Raw genomic sequence first — 19,192 nt, 5'->3', positions numbered from 1 at the left:
ATGAGCACCACTGTGTACTGCTGTGTACTGCTGGGAAGATGAGGCTGAACTGCTTCCCCTCTCAGATTTCACTGAGCAGTACACAAACACATGCTCTCTGGCTTCGCTCTGTTAGTGTAGATAAATATCTGTAGCAGAGCTATATATTTTTTCAATACTAGTACTATATTTCTTTTCATATATAGATTTGTATTACTCAGTGAAATACAATATAATAACCTTGGAATATGAGTTCTGTTTTTGTTAACAATTTCAATGTAATGTATTTTGTAGTGCATATTGAGGCTGCACATTGTGATGTTGAATTGGTGTATTGAGAAGTCCACATGACCACGTAATTCATAACAAACAGAAGGAAAAAGTGAGCAACACTGTTTTCTTGAATATATGTAAAATTGTGTAAAGTTTACAGTACTATATTGTAAACATATTTCCCATTTAGAAGATTTTGTATCAGGCATTCAGTTTCTCTGGCAATACACTACAAAAAAGCACTACTGTAAGTCATCATTATAATGGATAATTAGAAAAAATAAATGCTTTCTCACTCATTTACAGGAATGGAATAAAATAGAATGTATATAATGTTAATTTGATTTTCATCACAGTGTACAATCTATTTTCATGATCTTTATTTTCACTATGAGCTAACCAGTCAGTGGGTTCACATGGATTGGACTTTTTAACTTAAAATTTCCTTTTTTTGTATGCTGTTACACTCACTGTTTGCAAAGTAGACATTTTACCCATCATGCAGCCCAAACTAACCCAATTTTTTCAATATTTTCTGCTAAAACAACTTTACAACATTCATATAGTGAAAACACTGGAGTGCTGCATAATTGCATTTTTTTCTTTTTAATAATAATAGACTATAATAGACTAAACAATGTAATGCATACTGTATAGTAACTTAACTTATAGTAACTTTCCATAATTAAATAATGTAACAGGAGATAAGTTCTTTCATAACGCATTTGGGTGTGACATAACTGGCAGGACAGTCATTTTAATGATGAGTTTTGTAACATTCTTGCTTTCTACAGTGCATGACACTGTTTCTGTTTCCTATAGACATGCATTCTGCACCGGTCTCCTAATATCTAAATAAATAATTACAGTAACAATAGCGATGTTACAACACAGATTATCCCATCTATGTAATGTTAAATTAGTTGGCAATATAGTTTAACCCTAAGACATCTGAGCAAAATATTTTTAACATGTAAAGGAAGCAGTTATGAGAACAGATCGCACTAGAGACTTCAATTCTTTCTTTATTTTTAGAGCTAAACTTGTACTTTCTCTTTTATTAGTTACTGTAATATAAAGAGAGTGGTGCTGCTCAGTATTTGGGTATCAAAGGAGCATAAGATGAAACAAAATGATAGGAAGCAATTTTCTACCTTGCTGTGTAGTCTTTTATAATGGGTTTCAAATGCACTCATGGGGAGATGCTCTGATGTAAATAAGAAAGACAGCTGCATGGTGATGTGTGAAATTAGATTGGATTAAAAAGCTTGTGATTACTGTTATGGATCTTCCCATATGTTTATTGTAAAATATGTATGCTGCCATTCCTATTTAGAAAATACATTAAATAAGAACATCTTCTATAGTTATTTATATCATTGGATTGGATCAGTAAGGTTATTAAGTAAACAAGCAGTTATTTTCCTCTAACTGCTTACTAGCCTGTATTGCAGATATTGGTTGTATAGGTAGCATTATCAATGCTACCCACATCATGCCACTGTTATTATATTATTGTCTTTCAAATACATGTGATAGGGTATCATTTTCAAACATAATATTAATAAATAATCAGTAATTGATTTTGTATGCCAGTATTTCTCATACACTGCACCAGTTCCATTTTACTCCAGATAAAATGAGTATGTTTGAAAGCTTACCATACATCAAAATACTAAACTATGAACTATAATATTACAAGGATGGATTTCGTTGCTCCCAGTATATCTCAGTGGCAATTTATTTTATCTTCAGTTGTGGCAATGTTGCAGTTACATAGTAATGCACAATCTTGTGTTGCAGTCTAGCAGGTTTGTGCAAAATTCAATTCAAAAGTTTGCTGAAGTATTCTGTGTTGGCAATCTTGCTGCATCAGTGCGGTGACCTAATGAATGAAAGGGCTGTGTTTTAAAGCTGCTGAGTTTAAGATTGGAACCTTTTTGACTGCAGATGCATATCTAGCTGTATCCATCTTAATGGTAATCCTGCAATTAGTGGGAAACTGAGTTGCCTTTGTTATAAGAAATGTACCAGTGAAGCAACTTCAACGCCAAAACAGTTTCTGAACTTTGGAACTATTAAGTTGAATATTATACACTGCAAGGGTCTAATCTTTGGTTCTAGAAATACAAAAAATATCCAATCATGCTTGTATTGATGAGACTATAGTTAGACTCTGGCCTCAGAGGTGATGGATCAACAGATAGTGCTTGTTGGCATGGCTATTTTCTTAAGCCAAATGGCAACCAGTCCCAGTATTACATCTGTCAGCAAATCTTCTTTAATATGAGCACGTTGTAAGTCCTGCAAGGAAATTGTCCCATTCTCTGCTTATTCCCACAGTCCAGGGAAAGCCCACTGAGGGCACGAGAGCAACAGTGACAGAACACAATATTCTGAAGATATTATTCAATCTGCACTGTTCCTTCAGTGTGGTTCATGCTGTAACTTACAGTGCTTCCACTGTAATTATTTATTGTTTACTGAAAAGATGTTTGAGAGGTTTAAAACAAATGTTGGGTAACTCCTGTTACCTTTAATATGACTCAGATAATTAGCTTTGATTGCATACATATATGTTGCATATATATATATAATATATCTATATATATGCAACATATAGATATTAGGGGAAGGGGTTGGGCAAGATATCTTACATATATTGCCTACCTGCAACAAACTACCTGATAGTTAAAGCACACCTGATATGCCTATTTTAATGACGACACAGCTTTCCCCCAAAGTCTCTCTACAGACATGAAGTTTTTGTCATAAGTCTTTTTCAGGGAATTGAGAACACAGTATTAGCGGTTCCTGTATTTTGTCTTCCATGCCTTGTTTCTACTGGTCATGCATGTCTTACTTGTGAGAGTGCACTGAGCAGCATACAATGTGTGCGCTTTGACTGACACAGCGACAAAGCAACGTGAATGTGGCATAGGCCATTGGAATTAATGGGATTCAGAGTGCAGTGGTAGATTCTGTCTTAAAGCCCCTTTAATTGCCAAGTTTTGTTAAAATGGGCAACTTGACCTGATAATAAACGCTGTTTGATAATGCATTTTGTATTTTTCAAAAGTCATTGTTGAGCAGTTTAGCTGTAGAGTATGTAGTCTGTCAAGTTCCCAAATGCTAAATTTATATTTCAAAATGACAGTGACATTTTACTTCTCATTGCAAATGATTTATAAATGAAAGACAGGCCTCTAAGCACTGTGAAATGAACTTTTCTACACTATGGTAAAATGACTTACTTGGCAGTTATGGGTCTTTTCCTTTTAACAGGGAGAATCCACAGGTTGTGAAGATGAAATGAGTTAAACCTTGGCTGAAGAGCTTAAAGTGTGTGCTGCATCTTCTCATGGGGCAAGGCAAACATTAAAGTGACGTCTAATCAGATGGGGGCACAGGTCAAGAAGATTTACCTTCATCTACATTTGATGTTAGACTGACAAGAGTGATATGGTGATATGGACACATAAATGAAATAATGACAGATATTCTGATTTTAAATTTTTTTTTTTTTTTTTTTTTTAATCTCTGGCACAGCATAGCTAATTTGTTATCAGTGCTTTATATGCTTCTTGGCTTTGTTCTTCAATGTAACCTGTTGACAGTGCTTAAAGCACATTCTGTATGATCATATCAGCTGCAGCAGTATGGATTGATGGAAATAGAAAGTTTAAAAATTATGCCACCAGAAGATCTCAAATATAGGGAAATGTGACATGGTCATGAGGATACTGAAAACAGACACTGCTGGTAGGGCAGATTGAATGAATTACTAAAATCAATCTAGCATACTTCACTTTATTGACTATTATATGGTGCAGCTCTTATTAAATAGTGGCAAAAATAGATTTTTAGGGGCTTGTGCAACAGAGCAGGTACCTGAAGGTTCATTCATTTTGTGATGAAATGTCTTCACCTTTAATATTGCCTCTGGCAGTCCCCAGGACAGCCTGCTACAGAGGCTTCTCCAGAATCTGCTGATTAACAGTCCTCAGATGAATTCTACTATTGTTGAATTGTTATTGTGCTATAACAGCAGTCTAAATGTTTCTGTCCTCACCATGGACTAGATATACAAAGTCACAGCGACAACTGCACTTAATTATACTGTATAAGAATTAGTGACAATAAACATGAAATATGTTATTTACACATTTAGCAATCTAGCTAATCTGCAAATCATGTCACTGATAACGTTGTACATCAACCTAATTTTAATGCAAACAAAGGATTATATAGGATGAATGAGAAACCTTAAGCTGACAAAACCCACAGATTTGATTTGGCTTTTCAAAGTGGAGTGCAGGTTTGGCAAGTCCCTGACATGATAGCGATAAAGCACATTATGCAAATAGATCTGTGGCAGAGTCTTGACAATTGTTCTCTTTCTGAACCCCTGGAGCTAAAACTCTTCATCGGTTTGCAAACTGTCTGAGAAAGTTCCAGGTGGTTGAGCATAACATAAAGCACCCTTTGATAGCATGGCTGTGACACTTTTAAAGACACTAAACCATTTGCGAAATGCTGCAAACTGCTACAAACAAGGTAATGAACAGTAGAAAATAAAAAAATAAAAAAGTGCTAAAATGGAAAAGCACCATAACGATGTTACTGAAGTTATAAAAATAATAGGATATCTACTGTCACTGTTTAGATTTAGTAAGTTCTGTATTTGTTAAATCCATATCAAAATATGTTTCATACTGCAGCTCTTCCACTCACAACTCTCCTGTTTTTTTCTAACAGATGGCCATACAGTAGTATAAAAGATATCAGCAGGTGAAAAATGAGAATGCAGGTGTATGTGCAGGTAAAGTAAATTGCCCTAATGTCTCTCTTAACCCTCAGGAGCCTAACATAGTATTCATCAGGACTCAGCACGTCCTGAAGCAGGAGGCCGGCTGTCTGAGCCCTGACAGGGATTTTCTGTGTTTGACATGTGAAGCAAGCCAAGGGGACACGAATACCTTTCCTTTCTGTCTTTCACACAAAGTATAATTAGAATAACACAGTACATTGGACAGGAAATACTGTTAAAGCTGCAAATTTACATAATACTGAGGCTGTATTTATTAAGTTACTTTGTAACGGTACAATAAGGCTGAAAACATGAAATCAATTAATTACACAGACATAGTGTTTTGTCTGAATTATTGTAATAGCTTAATAAATACAGTATCATAATCTCATGTGAGGTATAAATTAGTAGTATCCTGTGTGTACGGCATATTCAAACATTTAGAAATATTACTGAAAACTCTTGCCGTTTCAGGTTAATGAGTATTCAGATCATTTCTCTTGACATTTCCCTCATGACAAAGGGTGTAGTCTGAAAAGCTCATTTCTACCATTTGCATAATCTCCCTGTCATCCCTGTGCTGCTGTGTGCTGTCTTTGCCCTCCCCCCGCTTCAACTGTCATTTAGAAAAAAAAAAAAAAATCTGTATTAATTACAATTTGAAAGTATCTACCTGACTAATCTTAGATTGCAGTATTTGATTGTCCAAATATGGAAAATTCAAAATACACAAATTGGAGATAATTTTCTCCAATACTTTTCATTTCAAAGACTCCGTAAAACGCGCTCAAAAAGATTACATACAGGATATAATAGGAACGTGTATCATTTGCACTGAAAAGAAGTCCCATTACTTTTCACAAGGTGAGAATAAAATGACACACAGCATCAGCCCTGATTACTGCAAAGGACCGTACACTTTTTAATAAGGACAATGGAGGCACAGGGAGAGATGCAAACAGAAAGAAATCTACTGAGTGAGCAAAGCCTTGTGCATCAAGGACAGTGTTCAAGGGTGGCACCAAACACAGAAATACAGTTGTAGCACTCTTCTCTTGTAATCATCTTCTATAATGGCACTCCAACTTTAATCCCAAGGGGCAATTTCATAGATGTTACACAATAGAGAACCCAGATGAAGGTGCATACTTTTTTTTTTTTTTTTTTTAAAAGAGTTGTGTCTTGAAGATATAACACTCCTGTGACAGTCCAACAGCTGGAACTGAAATGATGGCTGACATTTTGCCATTTGATAAACTGCCATGGTAATACTTAAATTCAGGGACCGACACACTTGGGAGACCCACTAATAGGTTTTGTATGTTACACTTTTATGGTCTAGCGTAAAACATTCATGCAACCCATCCCTTTTCTGCATCTTTACCGCTGAGAATTCTTTTACTGCATGTGCTGTGTCGTCTTCCAGGGAAAAATAAAGCAGTAAATATATAATTTGTTCTGGGATGTATTTTATTTTGATATAACTATTTCCTGCTTGGCCTCCTTTAGTGAACAGTGTAAAGCATCTTCAGTGCTTTGCTTAAATTATAGCAAGTTAGATGCTTTAACCTTAAATGAGATATTGCACATTTATGCGGTGCACAATGACCACTGCGTATGATTTTTTTTATTTTTTTTTTAGTCTTTGTACTGCTATGGCTCTAAGTATGTCTGAATGTGAAGGGATGTCTTGTGATGTCTCATGGTTGGTCGGTTGTGAGTTGGAATAAAATGTCTCAGAAACTATTGGATAGATTGTCATGAATTCATGGTCATCAGTGGATGAAGTGTAAAGCCTTTGTCTGATGCCTTTGCCCACTGACTACTCTCTAGCGCCACCATCAGACTTATATTTTTAGTGAAATGTCTCAACAACTATTGGATGGATTGTCAGACATTCATGGTTCCTAGTGAATGAATCTTAATGAAAGTGTTGATGCTATGAGTTTTCTTTTAGCACCATCGTGGTCAGGTCAAATCCGGTTGGTCCGGTATTTTTGGGTCTGCTCTTTTCAGAAGGAACAAAACAATTTTTCCCCCATTCAGGTGACTTCATTATTCTCACCCATTTCAGCTCAGGTCCAGTCTGCACAGAGACACAAAAGGTTATTTGCAAACCTCCTCTGAGATATTGACAGCCTCAGTGTCAAACCATTTCCGCTCAATGATACAGATACTCAGGTCCAGCCAGTCTGATCAAATGCTGTGTGATTGTTCCAGTTTAATTGTGTTTCCACTTGTGAACTGGAATCAAGCAGTACCTTGTGACATCTCATACCTAACAGCACTTCAGCACCTCCTCTCCAAAATCACCCCTACTGTAATGCACACACAACAATAAAAATGTTTATAAAATGGCATATAAATAGCAGTCTGTGCTCTGTTGAATGCCAATTTTGTTTTATTCCATTTTGCCAAGAACCAAACTAATGTAGAGTAAAACTCGATAGATATTTGAGTTTTACTTTCAGGTTTTGATAGTTCTGCCTGTTAGCTGGCCTTACACAAAAAGATTAAATTGCATAGAACTGTGACGAAAATTAAAATGGCGCAATATTATTCATGACCTTAAAACTAGCTCTGGACTGTGATGTAGCTAAATCTTATTGCAGAAGCACAAGCTGTAGTATGTTGATGTTCGAGCCTCACAAACATATGGCTTGAGGGCCAATACAGCAGTCTGTTTCTCTTTATTGTTAGCGTTTATATTCCACTTGAACGTAGAGTCTAGAAAGCTAGGCTAGTTAGCATCCGTTCGCTCTGAATTGCAGTCAATCATGTCTTTGTCTTGTCATTAAGCACGATTATGCACAGAACTCATTTATGTATAAAACAATATTTTTTGTTTGTATAGAGCTGACAATGCAATTACTAGACTAAATTCAATGAGCAGACTAGAGATGTTAGTTTGTTTTTAAGATGCATCTGTGACTTTGTTAAATATATAATTAAATCAGAAAAGAAATAAATATATAGGTTTATGAAATAAAGCTTTTACTTACTTCAGTAGACAGCGTAACAGAGCTGCTGTGACATTAGGTGGCCGAGACTGCTTCTCAATACAGCCCTTGGCTGGTTAATGAGAGAGAACATTTGGCCAGTTCGGATCTGACTGTTTTATTATATGGCAGAAAACTGCAGAACCCATTTAGCAGCCAAATACCTGTGGCTTTGATTTTGACAGAGCTGGCTGCCCGTCCTGTGCCTCTTTCGGATAATCAATCAAAGCCAAAATTAGAGGAAATACATGGGGATCAAACTAATTTTCATCATGTGAAAAACAGACATGGAAATGTTTTGCAAAATCACCCCAACTGTGCAATTTATAGCACAGTCGGGGCCTGACAGATATGTTCCCTAAATTCTCTTTTACAATTGAAAGCCAATGAGTATAGTGCAGTTTTTGTTTCTAAGCTATGATTTCACATGTTGTCGTTGGCAGATTTTGTCTGACTTGCTGTCTGTTAATATCAGGTGGTTAAAGCAAGTGACAGTGAAATTTGATTAGACATTCACAAAAAATAGACTTTGGTCAAAACTAATTCTTTCCTCTTGTGTCCCTTGGGCCTTCTGAGCACATACAGCAATACAAAGGGCTTTTAGGACCCACATCAAATGTCTTCAAAGACAGATGTTCAGTCTTCTGTGCTAAGACATTCAAGCCTGCTCCTGTTGAAGTTTATCTTTGCCTCAACTTTTCTTTAGTGTTAGTGACAGTTAGTAAATGTTCATAATTTACATGCTTAAATAGATGAATAAAGTCCAATGTGCCATAAAGCTATTATACTGTGTTTTCAAGTGACTGGTTACCATCACTGCATACTTATTTTTTTAGTTTACATCAGCAGAAAATAAGAAAAAAAATTTACATTACACAATTGAAACCACAAGTTCAGACACTTCAGCACAACTTGGTGTTATACAGTATTAAAAGAAAAAATGCATCTAGTGGTACATATAGATAATATATGTGACTTTAAGCTGCTGAATGACTGAAGACTGTGCACTCTAAAGCAGTTCATCACTTTTATGTTTCCATTGTTTGCTTTTTTGATCGTCTCTATATAATATACTGTATTATGCTGAATGTTATACTGCCCTACTGCTGCAGTTAAGACGTCAGTATCACATTTAAATCAAAACTGTACTTGTGGTTATATGTGCGCAGATGTTGCAATACTTTCTGCAGCAGTTTACTCATTGGTGGCTAAAAGCTCAGTAGTTCCAGTGTAAATCATATAAACAGAACACATCATTAGCCAGTGATAAAACTATTTCAGATTTAGTCTCAAAGATGTAAATTAAAGCAGATTGGTTTATACATTGAAACTAATTGCTATATACAGTTGTAATGTGAAAAATAAACACTGATTTAATCCCAACACAACATAAAATCTAAACCACCATGGAGAGAAAAAATTTACATATACCGAACTCTTATTGCTTGCTTACAAAACCTTTCTAATTAAGGTGTGACATCAAGAGGTGCACCAGACTATATGACTAAATATAGCAAAACCCTGTGGAAAGTAAGAGATCTCTCTAGCTGGAAATTGCAGATGTTTGCAGGGTTTTAAGCATTCATGACTCAGTGAGTGAATGTGTAATAAAAGGCTGTGCTCAGTGGGAATAGAAGTGAAATGGAGGCACCTTCAGGGATTTTTCACCTGGCACAAAGTGAGACATTTTTAACATAAGAAAGCACCAACTCCAGAAATTCATGTACTTTCATTCATGTGTTGAATGAATGTGGGAGTTAAAACAAATGAAAAAGGTAAAAAAAAAAAAAAAGGTTTTGTTTACATTTGTTTATCACTAAAATGCACTGTATAACTAACATTAACGTGTAATTAACTAAGATTTTAATCATTTTTCATAAAAGTCTTTTATTTTTAAATTTTGCTACATTTTTTTTTTGGTATTTTATTCCACATTTCACAGATTCCCTCCATATCTTTTATCTATATCTTTGTTAAGCAAAGATTTATACAAAGGATCACATACTTGATTAAAGAAATATACTCTGGATTTTCAGGTTATATAAAACTGTTTTCTGGACTATAAGTCACATCAGAATATTTTAGTAAAAAATGGTCTTGAACAGAAAAAACACATATATGAGTCACTTTTGTGTATAAGTTGCATTTCTAATTATACTAATTATAGTCTAAATTAGCCTACAAAGAACGTAGACCAAATATAACAACAACCAGGACTATCAAATAAACACCTCAGGGAGAGAGTCAAATGCCATGTCCTCCTCCTCCTCTCAGGTTGCCTTAATGCCAACACTCACTCCAAACTTTCTTTCAGCTGCAGACTTTACCTACACTTTGAAATCTGCAGTGTAGCTCTTTCTTTTGGGTGGCATTTACACTTGCGTTACACAAGTAGTTGTAGTTTAGCATGAACATAAGCGTTTTTACTTTTTCGGCCGAACAGTACTATATACAGTTGAGTTGAGTGCCATCTAACACTGTGGCTGGTCAACAAAATAACACAAAATCTTGTCTTTCAGTCTGGTGTCATACTAAAACATGTCAATTATAAATTATAAGATTTAGGTTTTAAATCATTAAAAGTAGGGAAACAGTGAAAGAATGTTTTCTACACAAATGATCAGAAGCTCAGATCATACTATCTGTGTCATGCTTGCCGTTTTAGTCTCTTCTATTAGTTTGGCAAATAGGCAGCAGAGCTGGACAGACTGGAGGGCCCTGCAGAGGAAATCTGCTGCCGGTGCCTCTCCAGGATGACTGATGATGGGCAGCGGTTTAGAGCTGGCTGGGAAGAAAGGGATGCAGTGACACAATGAGTACTGGACATGTCGGTAATGATTACGTTCTGCTTCAGAAAGGGTCAGGGGTCAGACTGAGCTTGTGCTGGCAGACTGCAGTATCAAACTGACTGTATTCCCAACACTACAGTGTCTTCTCTTTCTCTTGCTCCAGGCCATGTCTGTAGCCTCACTTTCACACTCTTACTGCTTCTCAGAATTTGAAAAATCAAATTCAAAACCTTCATTGCATCTTCTGTATGCACATATAGCAGATATTACTCAGAGGTCAAAGTTACTGCATCAGCTAACTGTAAGGTCAGATTGCAATGACAGGATTCAGATTTCAGGAATTATACCCATTTTTGGACAGGAGGAACTTTTCCGTCATTCTTAGAACTTCTAGACAGAGCTCCCCCTTTTTTTGTGCGTCTCAAATCCAGGAACTGAGAACATCCTCAAGGAAATATTTTAGCTTCTACTCTTCCGGCACAATAGAAACCATGCTCGATGGAGTGTACATCGATCGGTCAAGCAGTGAGCCAAAGCAGCTCCAGCAGCCAACAGTTTAAAAAAAACAAACAAAAAAAACGTGTTAACTGGTAGCCACGCAACCAACAACAAAAAACTGTGACAAATGTACCAAAGTCCAGGCTTTATTGAGCCTCTATGCAATAGAAGAGTCTAATCAAAACAAAAACTGTATAGGGACCATCAAATGGCTTATGGCACTTTAGAATGCTGGTGGTACGAATGCAAAGGGAAGTAAAGCCCTTTCAGGTATGTAGCTCTCATGTTTGGACTTTTCAGTCCTGTAGTTGTATGTACATATAGTGTTACCTCAGGACTGGCTTCTTGCACACAGGGATTTTGGAGTGTGGTATTATTTTAAGTACTGTGTGGAAGATTAGCTGTTGTGTTTGTGCTACAACATAATTAGTAAGAACTGATTCAGCACAGGGAGCTTTTTGTTTCTGGTAATTTTCTTAAACGTATACTGTCGGGTTTTTAAAGTATGCTGCAATTTTGTTTATTAAGATGATTGAAAAAGCAAAATTCATAAGCTACATCATCAAATTCAGTTCATCAAGGTTTACGGTTTAACATAAAAAGCACAGGATCCTTTAGAAACAAATGTGCTAAACAAGCTACTTTCTAACAGCTCTCAGGTTAAAACAAACACAACCACTATGGGGATAATGAAGTAAGTCACTGAATCTGTAAATTAGAGTTTTACTATTTGCTTTGTTTACGTAATAAAGTTGTTTATTGGATGGTGTTTAAAAACTATTTATTTGACTGAATTGCGTGCCTGCTCTCAGATGCAAGCAATTTCAGTTGTTCTGAAAAAAAGGTTAACATACAGTAGCTAGAACCACTTCATCATCAGTCTAAATGAATTCTACAACACTTTATGGAAGCATTTGAAGCGAAACTTACCGTCCTCTCGAGACTTCTGAATAAATGCATCAACACCACTTTCTCCATAGTTTCCTTCTGAAGCTACAGTGGAGACATAGTTCCAGCGCATGGCTTTGACAATGTCCACCATGGCCTGGGCCTGGTAGGTGTCGGGGGGAACCACGCGGGAGAAGAAGTCATAGCGGGTGTTATCACTGAGCTCTGGAGCTGTGGAAGCATAGCTCACCTGAGGAATCTATAAGATAGGAAATAAGAGAGAGATCCGGTTACTCAATGTGAAATTTAGATTATTGATATGTACATCAGGAAGGTTCCTGCTGTTGTCTTGTACGAATACATGATTATAATATGAGACCTAACATCAGCTGAAATCGCTCATCTACTCCACTGGTGGTTTTTCACCGTGAACAGTTGGGATGCTATTGCTTTAAATAGCCCTGATGATCACAGGCTTAGCTACAATACTGAGAAGTGTTTTCCACACCAATCAAGCAGCACTAATCTTATCATGAAGTCACACTTGTCTCTAACATAATGTGAGATTTTGTTGGTGTTGCAAAACACATGATGATCTGCCTTCACAGCTGCAATAATATCCAGTGTCAGAATATGCAAAAATATTATTGTATAATGGAAAAACTGTTAATTAAGGTAAGGTCTTCAGGCATAACCTAATATGATGATCAAAAGTAAGGTCAACTTACTGATGGAAGCTGCTTTTTATAACCTTGAGTTAGATATTGATATTTTTTGATATATCTGTTTGAAAATACACAGTTTTAAAAAATTAAAAGTATTTATTTATTTTTATTTTATTTTACTTTGGCCTTGATTCCCCAGGGCTGATAAAGACAGCCAGCCAATAGACAATGGAGTCATGTAAATGGTTTACGACATAATAGAGTTTGACTTCAACTGATTCAGTGGGTGAACGTTTTCTAATGTGAGTAAATTAGGCCAACAGTAGATTAGACCACTTGTACTCGCCACTCCTGTTTTTTAAGAGTCTTAATCCAAGAATTTATCTTCAGAGTGAAAGTCCAGAAAGTGATACACAAACAACACAATGTAACTCCCTAAATAAGATAATCAAGATAACCATTTCCAAAATTTAGAGCTATAGGCAATGTAACTTCTGTAGTCCATACCCACATAGTCTATATATTGTTTTTTTTATTCTTTTAATAAATTAATTGTACTTAATAATTATTGCTGTAGTAACTGATTAAAAGGTCAAACAGTCATTTTCTACCATGCATTTTCATCTGATGACTGACACGTACAGAATGAAATGTTTGTCATGGCATGTATGTGTAGCTCTGGGGACTTTGAGCAGCCATACTGAGATGGAGGGAGTTATGGATGGAGGGACAGGTGAAAAACACAACGTTGGTTTGTTATAGACTGACTGTTCTGGAAGTGGTATCACCCTTTCCTCCCTCTTTACACAGCAGAGGTCTCTGATGTGGTCAGCTTGTAGCTCTTGCACTGCTACTACCGTGCTCCCTGCATGTGCCTGCAGCCTATGATATTGGCACAGCTGTTCAGTCTGTACCCATGACCTAGAGGTCCTAACAACTCATGCAACTCTCCAGACTTACCATGAGAATACTGGGTAAAGCCAGGTGGTGGCGAGAGTAGAGCTTCTTATAAATCAGTGTTCTCTGCGTTAATGTGTAATATGTGTCACAATCTGCGTATTTCAACAAAAACAAAATATACTATGAGATCCACGTACAAGTATTTTGTGCATCAAACATGCTTCACTTTGGTCAGGACTATATAGCTTATGATTTGTGATGTGTCTAACCTGCCAATCAGGGGCAGGGTTGCTAACTCAATTCTCTTTCAGAGAAGAGAAGAGGCAGAAAAGAGAATGTGTGTGGTAATGTACCATGTGCACAACAGTCACAGCCTCATGGACTGATGGCTTTTCAGTTGTCCAAGGCCATAACATTTTGGTGTGCCCACACAGACTTTCTGTGTCAGTTGTTCTGTTTTGAGCTGGACTTTTTTGTGCAAATTGCACTGCTTCACGAACTGTGAGGAATGAGCGACATCCGTGTTGGAGGCTGACATGTTTTTCTGGATGCTCTTAGAGACGCTGACCTTGACAGGGTCTGTGGCATGTGCTGCGTCTGCATCCTGCAGACCAGTGTCAGCTGACTTTCTGATTTAACACCTGGAGGTAACAGCAAGATATTGTACACCTGACCTCAAAGTTTGAGCACGTTATGTTTGCTTTGACAGTAGGCATAACTTTTCTCCCTTTACATGTGTTTCTTGTGCTCTTGGAAGCAATGAAGGTGTGAACCTGGCTTTTTTTTTCTCACACTCCATTGACGTCATGAGGCGGGATCTTGCAAACTGAAATTAAAGTGTTGTGCAAAGGTGTTTGGAAGGTGTTAATTATGTCTCATTTTAGATTTCTACAGTGTTCTAACACACAGCAGCACAGTGAAAATTTGCTTTTTAACAGTGCACCTCACCATGGAAATGTCTCTGGCATACAATACCAGCCAGCAGTTGGGACTGCATTTTCTTTGTGCCTCTTATTTTCTACATGGTAGAAGTTAATAAAACGAACACAACACACACAGAATCATGTAGTTAGCAGTGTAAACAAAGAACACTATGCTTTGCACCCTCAATCCTCCTCATGAACCCATCAGCAGGAATGGTTTTTTCCAGAGTTTTGAAGAAGATCCCACATATACTGAGCACTTGGCTGCTTCTCCTTCCCTTTGCCAGTCCAAAGCATCCCAAACTATCTCAGTTGGGGTTAAGTTGGGTAATTGTGGGGGCCATAAGTCACATACAGATCTCCCATCACTTTAAAGTTGCTCACATAGTACAGAGCAACAAATGTGTTTTGGGTCATGGTTCTGTTGAAAAACAAGTGATGTCCCACTGAGCACAAACCAGATGGGATGGTTTGTCACTGCAAATTGTTGTGGTAACCATGCTGGTTAAGCGTGCCTTGAATTCTGAATAAATCACCAACAGTGTCACCAGCAAAGCTCCCCCACACCATCACACCTCCTCCCTCATGCTTCACAGTGAGAACCACACATGCAGATACCATCCGTTCACCTTCTCTGTGTCGGTGGATGGAACCAAAAATTTCCACTGGTCCGTGTCTTTCTTGGGCCAGTCGATTCTCATCTTCTCACTGGTCTCCCTCGGTTGTGTTTTCTTTGCAGCAAATCAGTCAAGAAACTCTGATTGACACGGTCTCCTCCATACAGCTGACGTTGAGCTGTGTCTGCTGCTTGAACTCTGGGAAGCAGCGCTCCAGGCTTTAATCAGAGGTGCTGTTAATTGGTGATTTCCGAGGCTGGTGACTAATGAGTCCTCATGCAAGCCAGTTTCATTGTAGCATGTGGTGGTTCTTGTGACTGCACTTGAAGAAAAAGTTCTTAAGGTTTTCCACACTGACTGATCTTCATGTCTTAAAATAGTTTTGGACTGTCATTTCTCTTTAGTTTAGAAGAGCATGTCTTTCCATGATATGGATTACTACATTAGTTGAATAGGGCTCTTTGCTATAGACCAACACTATCTCACCCAAACACAGCTGATCATCTCAGAAGCACTGGATGAAAAGAAATTTAACCTTTTAACTTTTGACAAGACTCCAGTTAACTGAAGACCATTTGAAGTGACTGCCTGAAGATGGTTAAAATATTGCCAAGTACACAAGACAAAGAGCAGCTACTTTGAGAGAACTAATGTGACTCATATTTAACTTTGTTTACACTCTTTCGACTTGCTGCACAATTTCATCTGGTATTTTAATGCCTTCAGTATTAATGTAGAAAATGATAGAGAAAAATACACTGAATTTGATGGTTTCTCAGGTTTTTGACTAGTACCCACCATCTCTATTAAAGCTCCCTCAGGGGCTTTTTAAAACCCAAATGACATATAATCAAGATTTCATGCTGACAAGCCTGAGTGCACCTGTTCGTTCTGTCCATATTACTCCATATAGCTGTTCTTTGTCTCTTTTTTTTTTAAAGGTCTATGAGACAAAAATGTCTGCCGTCCAATCCTTTTTATTTGCCGAACTTTGAAGATTATATGCAGTGCCAGAAAACAATACTTAAAACAAAAGGCTGGACATGTTAATAAAAAGTAGATTTCAAAATGTGTTTTGTTATTTGGCAGGCAAATATTTATTTGTTATTTGGCAATACTTTAAAAATATCTAAGTTCTGTTTTGCCCCTGATTTGAAATGTATCTTTTTTTGTGTGTGTGTTTTTAATTTTGCTGCTGTCATGTATTGTGGTGCTGCTGTGACGTGTCTAGTCTCATATCTGCCAAGTAAGTGGGAGCCGCAGTGAAGCTACCCTGTGTTGTATTTTTTTACCTGAGGGATTTTCACTGCTGTAACAATCACACAATTTCAGCATTCTGTCAAGAACCGGGACAGGCAGAGCTTATCATGTTTGTGTTGGCTAGATTTCTCGCTCAGTGGACTACAGCAATAGTCCCAAACAGTGTGCTTCCTCTAATAGAACAGTCACTTCTTAGGATTGACTCGAGAAATTAAATTCTTGAGCAAAGGCCCCCACTGATTTCCCTCAAGAGGATCAAAAGAAACAGGGATTGGGAAGAAAAATAAAGATGTTATGTATTGTGGAAAGAGAATGTGCCATATGCAAGCAAGGAGAGACAGGCTTGGCAGGGGTTTAGTGTATGAAAATGCACCAGGATGGCTTAATATATTAGCAGCCACATTTAGTGGTAAAGATCTTAGCAGGTTTGAAAATGTTCTCATGGCTCCATTGTATTTGTGCTCTTACCATCTGTTCAGGCTGAGACTAAAGTAGCAGAGCTTACTGTCCTCTTATGTGAGCTCTGTGTGACTCTGTCATTTCATACGGAGTACACTAATACAGTATGTTTCTCCCCCAAGTTTATACAACTACTCTAATCTGCACCCGCTCACCCCAGTACTATCCATTTAATTGCTAATGGGCTTGGGAAATACGCTTAATTGCTGTGATGCGAGTCTCAAGCAGATTTTTGATGCAGATTTAATGTTCAAATCACTTGCTTTAAATAACTGTGCCTTTTTAAAAATTCAATGAGCTCATTTGGCACTGCATCAATGCAGAAGTAATGATGCTCATTAGAACTGTACAGAAATATTATACATCTGTACTGTTTGCTGCAGAAGAAAAATCAAAAGCTTTAGTCCAACTCTGGCAACGATTCAGTAAATACTTCCTGCAGATATGTTAGCAATATTTTTTTAATCTATGAAAAGGAAGCGAAAACGTTTTGTGTGACTTATCTCGGGTGTTAATCTGACAGTTACACAGGACAGGTGCAGATATTTCATCTAAAGATAAAAAACCATGAATTGACTGTTATACGAGAAAGCCGATCAAGCTTTGGGATTACTTGACCCCTAATTTCAGCCTTTCCCAAATGAAAACCACAATCAAACTCAGATTAAACTGAGTGTTTGTCTGTTCTAACATAAGCTGCTACTTTAGCATGCCCAGCTCATAACTTTCCGATGCAAGGAAGATATCATTAGCTAACTACATTTATTATGGTTTTATAACAATCTTCTTATAGGATTATGGTTACAGAAGGAAAATACCAATTCATATCCACTGTAGTGGATCCAAGACATTACTATATTGGAGTTTACAGTAATGGCAGCTGTTCTGTTGTCCTCTGTATTTAGTTTGCACTCCAGCAACCCTACTGTAAAAGGTGACCTATGGAGTTTTTTTGTAAATAAACACAAGTTGTTTTGCTCAACAGAACACATTATGTTGAAGATACACTGATTGTATTTACCTTTGCATTAAAACATAAAAAGTATTTTTTTTTTAAGTTGAACAATGGGTACATCCCAGTTCCTTTATTTGAATGTTTCTCACTCTGTGCCATGTTGCTATAAATGTGTTTCAAGTTCTTTCTTAGATTTTTTTTTTTCCCCTTGCATCTTTGTCTTGCATTTTATGTGAGCGGCAAAAAGATGCAAGGAAAAGACACAATTGAGGGGAATGTGGATGCATTGAATGGAATTTGTATTTATCCATAGCCATATCTTGATGTGTCAGTACCATCTGTAGATGAGTGAAATAGTGTGACAGGACTGTCTCTCTAACAAAAATGTTAGAGAATACCAAAGATAAAAAATAATGTCAAATAATACTAAGCTAACAAAAGTCATCCTGCAATATAAAAACAAAGCTGTTCATTTATGCTGCCTGTTGCTCACAGCATGTAACTTTACCACAGTTTCAGACATAGTAACAATAAAGAAGAGGGTCATCTTAGCAAACAATCAATCAACCCCCCACCCCCCATTACCCCACCACCCTCTCTCAAGAGTGTCAGAGATCCAAAAAGCTGACACTTGTCAGCACCTTCAGTCACACTGTGTGGTCTTCACCATTCAAGTAAGAAGCAGCTGGATCTAACACTCAATATCCAAGGTGAAGCCTCCAGTCAGTGAGTTCCTGCAGTATAGATTTCTGTTCTTACCCTGTGGTAAGTCAAACAGTGCTCTTCCTGGCATACTGATTGATCAAACCATTCTGTTGTAGAGAATTTTTATGTGCTGTCTTAGTTTCAGCTACTCAACAGTTTCAGTGTTCTTGTCATTAAGACACCTCACTTCTGCCAAGTAAAAAAGGTTGCGCTCTCTACAGCTGGGCCTGACCTTGTGACTGACGGCAGAACCAATCTGCTGAGTCATAAAGCATATTGAGATCTTTCCACCCATTGTTACTGAGATCAATATGGTGAGATTAAAGTGAATGCAAGCTGCACACACATGCTTTGGCCAAAGCTCAACCTCTGATCCGCTCTTCTGCAAGGCACCTCAGGTGCTTAATCTGTGTTTTTGAACATTCCCTGTTTACTCTTCATTGCAAGAACGCCCAGTATTTTCTTTACAATA

General features: G+C 37.3%; 1 protein-coding gene across 2 annotated transcripts in view; it reads right to left on the bottom strand.

The window, feature by feature from the left end:
* LOC113146171 (glutamate receptor, metabotropic 4) overlaps positions 1 to 19,192 on the bottom strand; it is a 124,686-nt gene that overhangs the window by 37,997 nt on the left and 67,497 nt on the right. For both annotated transcript variants that reach the window (XM_026333481.1, XM_026333482.1), the window contains exon 3: positions 12,279 to 12,495. In XM_026333481.1, the coding sequence (XP_026189266.1) occupies positions 12,279 to 12,495 (217 nt within the window). The remainder of the gene's footprint in view (positions 1 to 12,278; positions 12,496 to 19,192) is intronic.

Source organism: Mastacembelus armatus, chromosome 7, assembly GCF_900324485.2.
Source record: "Mastacembelus armatus chromosome 7, fMasArm1.2, whole genome shotgun sequence".
Lineage (NCBI taxonomy): Eukaryota > Metazoa > Chordata > Actinopteri > Synbranchiformes > Mastacembelidae > Mastacembelus > Mastacembelus armatus.
Note: the sequence above shows the minus strand (reverse complement) of the source record. Positions and strands in the feature narration are given on the sequence as shown.